Source organism: Hibiscus syriacus, unplaced genomic scaffold, assembly GCF_006381635.1.
Source record: "Hibiscus syriacus cultivar Baekdansim isolate YM2019G1 unplaced genomic scaffold, ASM638163v2 tig00117010_pilon, whole genome shotgun sequence".
NCBI classification, from domain to species: Eukaryota; Viridiplantae; Streptophyta; class Magnoliopsida; order Malvales; family Malvaceae; genus Hibiscus; species Hibiscus syriacus.
Window position 1 is genome coordinate 70,491 of NW_024063522.1, and position 11,644 is coordinate 82,134.

The window sequence follows — 11,644 nt, forward strand, 5'->3', positions numbered from 1 at the left end:
TGTAATAAATATCTTATTTGAAAAAAAATGTTACATCCACTCTAGCCAAACGTTTTTTATCATATTCAATTTTTTTACCTTTTTAGCTTTAGTTTTGGATTTGGAGAGAAGTTGCCAAATGTCGAATCCATTGATTTCAGCTTTGTTTATTGTTTCATTATATTATATTTATGATACATTTAATATTACGCTTCTACAGTAGCAGTCCCACCGACCAATCAAACCCCCAAATCCACTCAACGGACCCACCAAATTTCACTAGTGGGACAGTGATACCACCACAGTTCAATGGCTCCAAATCTAACCCACCCATTGATTGCCACGTGGCCATCCATCTCATTTTCAGAACATTCTACCTCCACGTGTCATTCCATGTCTTCTGTCACGTGGCAGCTGCTGGGTGCCATCTAATCCACTCCACATCTCACCAGTCATCACTGCATTATTGAACATTTAGATAACAGTTTTTTTGGGACCGTCGTTTAAGTCATTCGATTTTTGTATAAATCAACCAAAAGTGAAGACTTTATAAAGCAGTAAAGTGCTGTGTTTGTTCCTCTATAGGAAAAAAGAGTCGATGCATGTCCCAAGGAAGTTTCGTGGAGGTTGTAGAAGAATATCTTACTATCACCTTAAATTAAGATATGTTTTATTAAGACCAAATTTTACATTGTCCCATCTAATTCTATAAAATCCATGCCGTGCCGACCAAATGGAGTAGTAGTCATTGTCTTCGACCCATCTTACATTGTATATACACATTTCTTTACTTAGCTAACAGCTTCTTCATATTGACACACACATATCGGAAAGTTTATCAAAGATGGGAGTGGAAGGCACCATTGAATACATCTCCGATTTGCTTAGCAGCATGAAGAAAAAAAGAAGAGAAGCAAACTCAAACCGTAGCTCTCAAATCAGGATGGATTGTGAAGGTTGTGCACGTAAGGTGAAGAAGGTCCTCTCCGGCGTAAAGGGTAATCTTTATATATATATATATATATATATATATATATATCATTCATCATCTTGAACGTTTTATTTTCTGTGGTTTTTTCCTTAATTTTTGTATTATTTGTTTTTGATAGGGGCGAAGTCAGTGGACGTGGACTTGAAGCAACAGAAGGCAACCGTTACGGGTTACGTGGAGGCGAAGAAAGTGCTGGCAGCGGCACAGTCAACGAAGAAGAAGGTGGAGTTGTGGCCTTATGTGCCATACACTTTGGTGGCCAATCCTTACGTGGCTCAAGCTTATGACAAGAAAGCACCGCCCAATCATGTAAGGAAGGTTCCTGATACGGCCACTTTGACTGAGACCACCGTGGACGACCGCTATATCATCATGTTCAGCGATGAAAATCCTAATGCTTGCTCCATCATGTAAAAAAAAACGATAGCAGTAGTAAAAAGGATTTGTAAAGTTTAAATTTGTTCCGTAGCAATAATATTGAGAAATGTTTATGGTAAGATGCGAGCAAATGGGAACCGTGTGGGCCGTTATTCCACAATTATGTATTTGATGTATATAGTATTGCTCTATATTTGTCCTTCTGCATGAGAAGATTAATGGGGGAAAAGAACAAGCAACACTAAAGATGGAGATGCTTGGCTAAATTTGAGCGAGGGAAAAGTAGGTCTCCTTTTATTTAATGGTATTTATTATAGAATATATTTTATTCAAATTTAAATGTTTTTAAACCAAGTTATTTGTTGATGGGTTAACATGTTTGGATTACAAAAACATTTAACTTGCAAGTATGGTCTAACCCCTAATTCATACAACATTGGAAACCTTCGCTTTAATATTTACAAGTTATTTTATATTTTTAAGGCTTAATACTAAAATAGCTACCCAAATTATACCAAAATTCTCGAATAGATAACTAAACTATTCTTTAACTCATCCAGGTGTCTAACGTTACAAACTTTACCATTTTAGGTGTCTAATATTACAAACGTTACCACTTTCCGTACCTTGACCATAACGGCCGTTCTAAAACTCTGTTAAATTACACATGTCACAATGTTAGAAATTTTGATTTTTTTTCTTAAAATTAAAAATATTATTAAAAATAAAAAACACACACACATTTCTTCTTCCCGCGTCCAGGCCACCCTCTCCCCCTGCTTCCATGGCTTTGCCATGGCCAAATGGACAAAGGCCAAAGGCCAAACTGTCGATTAAACAACTGACCAATGACCAGTTTCTATAGTCGACTAAATGATCGATTTTCACGATCAATCAAATGAATTTAAGGGATTGGGTATTTGAGATTTTAGAGATTAGGGATTGAAATTAAGGATTTAAGGATCTTAGGTTTTGAGATGATATTAAGTTGTAATCGGTCAATGGGTGGTCAGTGACGTATGGGTGGCACGTCACCGATGAATGGGTGGCCAGAGATGACTGACGGTTGGAGTAAATGGGACTAGACGAAGAGATTTTAAGAGTTTAGTTTTTTTTAGTATTTTAGAAAAAAATGGGTTTTTTTAAACAAAATAGTTTTAAGTTTTTTTAAATAAATTTTTAAAATTAACGGACTTTGACATATGCCATTTAATGAACTTTTTTTAACGGCTGTTAGAATCGAGGCACATAAAGCGATAAGGTTTATAGCGTTAGGCACCGGAATGAGTCAAAAATAATTTAAGTACCTATTCGATAATTTTAGTATAGTTTGAGCACTTATTTTGGTATTAAGCTATTTTTTATGATGTTTAGGTATTATCGTTGCTTTCAAGCACTTGCTTTACGACATAATGTTTCAATCACTAACTCGACAACATAATGTAAATGAAGATTTGATTCACAAATACAACTTAACAATCTAAGATCAAATTTAACATATCTTAGTCACAGTTTAACGTTTAACTCAGATGACCACCATTTTTAATGAAAAAAGAACGAATTTGAAACATATGAATAGTTAGTTATCATTTTGCAATTTTTTATAGTCGAGAAACTCAATAAAACAACACCATATAATCAAAAAATCATTTTATAACTTTTAATAATTGAGGAACTCAAACAAAATAATGCCTACAGTTGGAAAACATTTTAATACTTTACCTTAAAAGATATACGTATCGTAGTTGCAATACTAGAAACAATTGTCCTCTTATTCTCTTGGTCAATATGTTGGAAAATAATGTATCAAGATACGTTATTTATTGTTTTTTATATTACTAAACCACTTTCATTTAAATTATCGAATGCTGAAATATGCTTCCTGTTATTAATGTGGAATTACATTTTGTATTTACATTAAATTACAGTTTCATTGTCAATATCTAATGTTGAGTTATTCAAAATAGATGAATTAACATTTAATATTTGCATAAATTAACTAATATTCGAATAATACTTTTGAAATTATTTAAATGAAAAAAGCCTATAAAACCAAATAAAAAACACTAATAATTGCTACTCAGGCCCGTCCAATTGGATGTGTGTCACACTGGGCTCCTATTTTGGAATTCCCGTATATGAATGTCATTTAAATTCATAATGAATCGAAGAATACGGATGGAGACAATCACTCCTATATTTTTAAAATCATCGTATATTTTAAATTTTTTCTATGTATTTTTTGTTTAGAATTTTGTTTTGACTTCCCTAAAATTTTATAAATATATCTCTTTTAAAATTTTAGAGATTCATCCCTAATAAAATTGTGTTCCTCGTTACATGTATAACCTTTGTGCCCCAATTACATTTTTATTCAAATAGAAAACAAACTTTTTGTTTGGTTATGGGAAAGTGACAGATAAAATTACAAATGAAGATTTGACAATATCTTAATCGTTTTCTATGATGAATTTTAATAAAAAGACTTATAAATATCTTATAATTCAAATTTAACAAATTAATTTTTATTATAAAATATTTTAAATTTTTATTTTAAAAATAACATGACATACTCAGCTTTGGTATGATTCAAATTTAACAAATTAATTTTATTATAAAATATTTTAAGAGTTATATTTTAAAAAATAACACAATCACCTACTCGTCTTTTGGATGGGCTTGTTGCTACTTAAAATCCAAGGAAAATTGACTGTCTCGTCTATAACTCATTAATGCTTTGTGAGCCTGATTTGGGCTGCGTCTCAAGTCCAAAACCACGTACGAGCCAGCTTGCCGGTGAATCCAAAGTCACCAAAAAGAACATCAGCCACGCTTTGTCCTTCACTCCCGGGGAGCCAAGCCGCCACCAGGGCGTCTATTTTATTCAGATACGGCTGGATCACAACGGGACGCCCTGAAATGAGCACCACAACGCATTTGGTGTTCTTACAAGCGTTCTCTATGATTTGCGGACCAGGATCCGGGATGGTCAAGTTTGTGCTGTCACCTCGTATCAGCGTAAGGAACCTCACCGACCACCACGATTGCAAAGTCGAGATTTTTCTTCTCAGGGTAGTCTTCGGAAGGGTTCATCTTGTAGATAACTTTGGTTTTTTTATCGACGGTTTTTTTACGGCGTCGAGTATGGTGGTGCCTGCCGTCCAGTTGTTCCCACTGACGCCTTGCCACTCGATGGTCTAACCACGGCACTGATACCCCAAGTTGTCGGCATGGGTTCCCGTAACAAGAATCTCACCGGCATTCTTCGGGAGAGGCAAAAGCGGTGGATTCCCGGGCTTCCCATTCTTCAATAGCACGAGCGATTTCCTCACAGCTTCCCTTGCCAATTCTCTATGCTTCTGCAGATTCGTCAAAAGCAACCCGGATTTGAAAAAAAAAAACAGCAACAAAAGTTAATTAAAACTGATTTATAGTTTCTGCAACAAAACTCACCTGGGAACCAACCTCGTTAACTAGACTATAATCACCCACGGGATTATCAAAGAGGCCCATGGCAAACTTGACACGCAATATTCTTGTCACGGCATCATCAATTCGGCTCATGGTAATGACATTCTCTTCACCAAATCAATCAAGCTTTGATGAATTCTTTGTATTGGTAGGGAACCATAACCTGGGAAATCAGCAACCATGACTTCATATCACAAGTTCTCGACTACAGCAATATGTAATTTAGAACTAGAACCGAAGATGTCAACACCGGCCGTTATTGAAGCTTGAATGTTAAGTGTAGTTGGAATGAGGGGAAGAGGTGATCCTGTCGATTCCTTCCCAATCAGAGATGACGAAACCCTGGGGGCAAAATTAATGGAATCTCACTTTTTCTTATTCAGTAAATTTGCTTCCAATAAAAAGCAATTTATTTACCTGGAAGCCAAGTTTCCCTTAAGGTGGTCGGTAAGCAACTGTTTATTAGCATGCATCTTAACTCCGTTAACACTCGAGTAAGAAGCCATGACGGTGCAATACCATTAGCCATCGAATTAACTTAGGCAGGCATGTGTATGCCATACAAGGTCGAGTCGTCCACGATTGTGTTGTTCTCGTTAATGCCGTTGACGGTGCCGCCATCTCCGACGTAGTGTTTAACAACCTTCAACCTTTTTCTACATCATAACACCAAGGGATGCGACAATCAAATAATATATATATATATTCAATTCATTTAATCCAGTAATGACATACTTTCCATTAACATATGGCATGCCCGCCATGTCAGCTGTGGCTTGTCCTTGTAGCCCATCGATGAGGGTTGTTAACTGTTGCACAATTGTATGGTCCTCGCTATAGCTCTCGTAACATCGACCTCATCTAGGATCTCTACAAACCTACATATATAAACATGCAGCTTTCAAGAGGAATCATGTAGATCTATGAGAAAACTTGTGCAAGAACACTTACTGCGATGCAGGGTGCAAAAGCATAAGGAATGTCGGTTGCTTGAACTTCGAATGCGGTCGCAACCCCGATCGCCTTGACAAGTTGTGGATCCCTGGTGGATATATGAAGGAAACAAGATTCATACACGGTGATCAATTATAACAAATAGGAAATAGGAACCTTAGATGCACCTAGTTACTCGAGGCCAACATTATGTGGGAAATGGTGGCATTGACAACATTGTTATGGCCATGAACGGCGTCGATCCCGTAGATCATTCGAACCCCGAGACGAGTTGAAAGCAGCACCCTTGTTGATAAATCGGGCAAAGTAAACGAAAGAACACAAAATTTTTAACGAGGTTCGGCAATGGGCTTACGTCCTCGGTGCCTAGGCGGCGCTAGAAAATTTATTCAATTCTCATAGGTTTAGGTACATCTCTATTTATAATAGAAAACCCTGGTACATAATTACAAAATTAACCCTGTACACCGCGAGGCGCAGCCCCCGCACCCCCAACCCATAATCGTAACCCCCTCTACGAGACTTTCTTTGTAAGGACAGTTGATTCGCTGCGTTCGCTCGCTCCATCCCCTGTCCTCTTTAACCGGTATATTTATGAGCCATACCTTACAAATCTCCACCTTGGCGAATATCCTGCCCCTTAGGAAACATTCAATGTGGTTGGGTTACCTTAGTTCTTTAACAACTTGAAACATTCAACAAGTCCAAGCATGCTTGAACATGTCTGTCGTAACTGGCTTGGTGAACATATCAGCGGAATTCTCATCAGTGTGTACCTTCTGAAACAAAATCTCTTTAGATGCAACCAACTCTCTGATCTTGTGAAACGTAATCAATGTGCTTAGTTCTAGCACGATATATCTGATTCTTAGCTAAGTGAATAGCACTTTGATTGTCGCAAGCAGCTGAACTCCACCTTGCTGAACACCCAACTCCTTCACTAAACCAGTGAGCCATAAAGCTTCTTTTGCAGCTTCAGCCTCTGCCATGTACTCAGCTTCAGTTGTAGATAGTGCCACTACAGATTGAACATAGATTCCAACAAATAGGTCCTCCACCAAGAGTAAAAACATACCTTGTCGTAGATCTTCTATTATCCAAGTCACCGCATAGTCTGAATCCACATATCCTACAACCAAAGGATTATCTCGTTGACTACCAAAAACAATTCCATGTCCCACAGTACCCTTAAGTATCGAAAGATCCACTTGAATGCTTCCCAATGTTGCTTACCAGGTTTAGACATGTACTTACAACTTGACTAACAGCATGAGCTAAATCAGGACGAGTACATACCATTGCATACATCAAGCAGCCAACATTAGAATAGAACCTTTTCCATATCTTCAGCTTCCTTATCTGTCTTAGGACACTGTTCTGATGAGAGCTTAAAGTGGTTCGCCAATGGAGTGCTAACTGGTTTTGCACTGCTCATCGCAAACCTTTCTAGCATTTTTTCAACATAACCCCGTTGAGATAGCCACAATCTCCTTGAGTCTCTGTCCCTGCAAATTTCCATTCCAAGAATTTTCTTTGCAGCACCTAAATCTTTCATATCAAATTCCTAACTCAATAAAGTTTTCAAACCGATAACATCATCCATGTTCTTCGCAGCAATCAACATATCATCAACATACAGTAATAGAAAAATAAAAGAACCATCATCAAGGCTCTTAACATAGACACAACAATCATACTCACATCGGTTGTATCCAATCTTGATCATATAGGAGTCAAACCGTTTATACCACTGTCTCGGAGACTGTTTCAACCCGTACAAAGATTTCTTCAATCTGCAAACTAAATGCTCGTTTCCAGGTTGAGTGAAACCTTCAGGTTGCCGCATGTAGATCTGCTCTTATAAATCACCATGCAAAAAAGCAGTTTTAACATCCATCTGCTCTAAATGCAAATCCCAACTGGCCACCAATGCAAGTACTGCTCGAATTGAAGTGTGTTTGACCACAGGAGAAAAACTTTCATCATAATCAACTCCTTTCTGCTGTGAAAAACCCTTTTCTACCAAACGAGCCTTGAACTTGAACTTCTCTCCCTCTTTTTCTGTTACTGCTGGTTTCTTCTTATACACCCATTTGCAACTAATCGGCTTTTTACCCTCAGGAAGGCGAACCAACTCCCATGTACGATTGTGATTCAAAGACTCCATCTCCTCAACCATGGCTGCCATCCACTTGTCGTTTTCCTGACTAGTAACATCATGAAAATTAACCGGATCATCACTGCTAACAATAAGTGCAAAAGAGACCAAGTCTTCAAAACCCAATCTACTCGGAGGCTTTATATTCGTCTGTCTCACCCTATCTCTAGCGAGACTATAATCCTGCAAATCATCCGTAGTGGAACCACCAGAAGTTGGTTGAGAAGTTTCTGGTTTCTCAACTGGAAACTGCTCGAAATCCACCACTGTCGTGTCTTTCTTCTGTTGCAACATGGATTGTTCATCAAAAACAACATCTCTACTTATCACAATTTTCTTCGCAACTGGATCCCAGAACTTGAATCCTTTGACACCTTTCTTGTAACCCAGAAAAATGCACTCCTTCGATTTTGCATCAAGTTTGGATCTCTCATTAGCATGTACATGCACATAAGCAGGACAACCAAAAATCCGTAAGTTATCAAAACTAACATCATGACCAGTCCATACCTCTTCTGCAACTTTCCCAGCCAATGATGCCCTTGGCGATCTGTTGATAAGATAACACGCCATGTTAACAGCCTCGGCCCAGAAGTGTTTAGGAAGCCCCACATGCAACCGCAAACATCTGGCTCTTTCATTCAACGACCTGTTCATCCGTTCCGCAACACCATTTTGTTGTGGTGTCTTGCGCATTGTAAAATGTCTCTTAATCCCGTGCTCCTTACAGAAGTGTAAGAACTGTGAATCTGTGTACTTCGTACCATTGTCAGACCGCAAACACTTGATTTTTCGTCCTGTTTGGTTTTCTACCTCAGCTTTCCACAGCTTGAACTTATCAAAAACTTCAGATTTCTGTTTCAAAAAATACACCCAAACTTTCCGTGAAAAATCATCAATAAAAGTAACATAATACCTAGATCCACCCAAAGACGATGTCGTGGAAGGCCCCCATACATCAGAATGGACATAATCAAGAATCCCTTGAGTTGTGTGCCTCGCAGTCTTGAAGGACTTTAGTCTGTTTACCAAGAACACAATACTTGCAAAAATCGAGCTTACAGCTTTTGACACCATGCAACAGATTTTTTTGTGTAATTTGTCATACCACGTTCACTAAGATGAGCAAGCATATGCCACAGTTTTGTAGTGTCATCACATGACTCAATAGAATGAACCCACCTGCACGGTACTCCCCTAACAATCTATAAATTTCCTGCAGTCATCTTTCCTTTCATCACAGTCAAAGCACCTTAACAATCCGAATGGTTTCCCTATCCTCATCAGCCTTAGGGATAAAACCATTCTTTTGCAAAGTGCCCAAAGAAATCAAATTCTTCTTCAAATCTGGGATATGTCGAACACCACTCAACGTCCGAACAAAGCCATCATACATCTTAATTCTAACATCACCAATACCACAATATTGCAACATCGATCATCACCCAAATAAACAGAACCAGAATCAGAATCCAATCATCAATTGAGTCGTTGAATAGAAAGTATATCACCCTCACTGCAATCAGAATTGTCATCCTCGACCACGTTCACAGACTTGGATGAAACATCACGCTTCTCATCAGTCTGCTTTTTCAACTTCGGACAATCTCGCTTCATATGTCCCGCCTCCTTGCACTTGTAACAGTGAATTGTCTTCTTATCCCTAGATTTGGATCTGGAATTCTGCTTGCCAGACCCTGCCTTCTCTGGCTTCCGTCCACGGTCTCGATTACCCTTGACATATAAGCTATCGGCTTGAGAGTTTTCCCCTGCATTCTGCTTCCGCTGGTTGTGAGCCAACAAGGCTGCAGTAATCTCCTCAACGTTGATAGTCTCTTTCCCATATGTAAGAGTAGTCACCATGTCGTAAGAAGGAGGCAACGAACACAACAAAATCATCGCTCTGTCTTCATCCTCAATTTTTACATCAAGCCGAGCCAAATCAGAAACGATTTGATTGAAGATATTCACGTGTGCCAAATCATGATCGTCCTGTATCTTCAGCCCATACAGCGCTGCTTAGATACAGTTTTGTCGTTAAGGATTTGGACATAAACTGACTTTCCAACTTCCTCCAAATTTCGTCTGGAGACGATAGATGCATGACGTGATACATAACCTCGTCCGCCAAGCATAATCGTATGGTTCCTGCCGCTCGTTGTTGCAATTCTTCCCAATCTTCCTCCTCCATCGACGCCAGCTTTGTAGGTCGCAAAGCCTTCAGGATCCCCTGCTGCGCCAACAGATCATTCACCCTCGTTTTCCATAATCCAAAGTTACCCAGACCATTGAATTTCGCGACTTCGAATTTTGCTCCTGACATCTGATACCAATTGTTGATAAATGGCAAAGTAATGAAAGAACACAAGAATTTTTAACGAGGTTCGGCAATGTGCTTACGTCCTCGGTGCCTGGGCGGCGCTAGAAAATTTATTCAATTCTCATAGGTTTAGGTTACATCTCTATTTATAATAGAAAACCCTGGTACATAATTACAAAATTAACCCTGTACCGTACCGCGGGGCACAGCCCCCGCACCCCCAACCCACATAATCATAACCCCCTCTACGAGACTTTCTTGTAAGGACAGTTGATGTTCGCTGCGTTCGCTCCGCTCCATCCCTGTCCTCTTTAACCGGTATATTTATGAGCATACCTTACAACCCTGTTGTATACGATTCACCATGTCCACCCATTCTTTTGCAGTAGCGTTTCACGCTCGATCTGTGTCATTTGTCCCAGCTTTTCTTCAAGGGACATTTACCCAAAAGGTCTGCAATCCTGGCCTCGATTGACTGCATTGGGTCTTTGTATATTGCCTATCGTCCTTGAGTGATTGATGATTGGAAGCAGAAAAACACAAATACCACAGGGAACCCATACTTTCTAGTCATTGTATTAGATTTCAAGCATCAGAGTAAACTACAAAAAGAAAAAAAATACACTCAATAATTAAGCATAGGTATATTGAAATTTACTTATAAGGAGTAATTCACCAAAAGGTTACTCTACGGTCTGACAGGGACGAAAGAATTGCAAAAATAGTGAAGAGTCGCCAACTGTTCCGCGCTTTGCAGGGGACACAAACAACTTTTTTTTTAAGTAAATCCTACTTTATATTGCCAAAATTATGATTAAAAGTTCAATCATATGTAGTGAAATAACTGAACTCGGTTATATTCATTAAATACTAACTGAACTTAGTTGTGAGTCTCTTAATTTTCGCCAATAATATGTAGACAATTTTTTAATTTCATTAAAATTATTCTTAATTATTTTTATTATTATTATTAATATAACATTATTATTATTAATATATATTATTATTTTATTACAATAATACAACCAAACCCAAATATATTACAAACTCGAAGCCCAACATCTGGCCCAAACCCTTTAGGGTTTGTAACATATCAGCTAGGGTTTTCTAACCCTAGCCCCAGCCGCCGCAGATCCTCAACCGTTGGATCTAATCTGATCCAACGTCTTGATACTTTCAGGCAAAACCCAGGGTTATGATACCCTAGGGTAAACACGCGGCGCCGCCTATTCCAGATGCCACCTCCAGCCGTTGCCGACACTCCCATTGCCAGTACTCCCGACGATGCCACCACACTGCACGAACCGTCGAAGCTCCAGAAGAAGCATTTCATCCGCCCACATGTCTCGTTCTTCAGTGAGTCACCACAGATTTGGGACTCACTAGAACTCAT

General features: G+C 38.7%; 1 protein-coding gene and 1 pseudogene across 1 annotated transcript; one reads left to right on the forward strand and one right to left on the reverse strand.

The window, feature by feature from the left end:
- Positions 1 to 555: 555 nt before the first annotated feature.
- LOC120195194 (heavy metal-associated isoprenylated plant protein 24-like) lies at positions 556 to 1,548 on the forward strand. The gene is made up of 2 exons (XM_039197277.1): positions 556 to 977; positions 1,089 to 1,548. Exons 1-2 carry the CDS (start codon positions 824 to 826, stop codon positions 1,382 to 1,384), a joined length of 450 nt encoding a protein of 149 aa, XP_039053208.1. The 5' UTR covers positions 556 to 823; the 3' UTR covers positions 1,385 to 1,548.
- A 2,562-nt stretch (positions 1,549 to 4,110) lies between these two features.
- Positions 4,111 to 11,644, reverse strand: LOC120195205 (annotated as a pseudogene).

What these genes read in the sequence shown, in the direction of transcription:
- LOC120195194 (XM_039197277.1), top strand. Translation starts at nt 824, where the DNA reads ATGGGAGTGGAAGGCACCATTGAATACATCTCCGATTTGCTTAGCAGC. An exon ending in GGTCCTCTCCGGCGTAAAGG is followed by an intron (nt 978 to 1,088) that starts GTAATCTTTATA and finishes TGTTTTTGATAG; the next exon opens with GGGCGAAGTCAGTGGACGTG.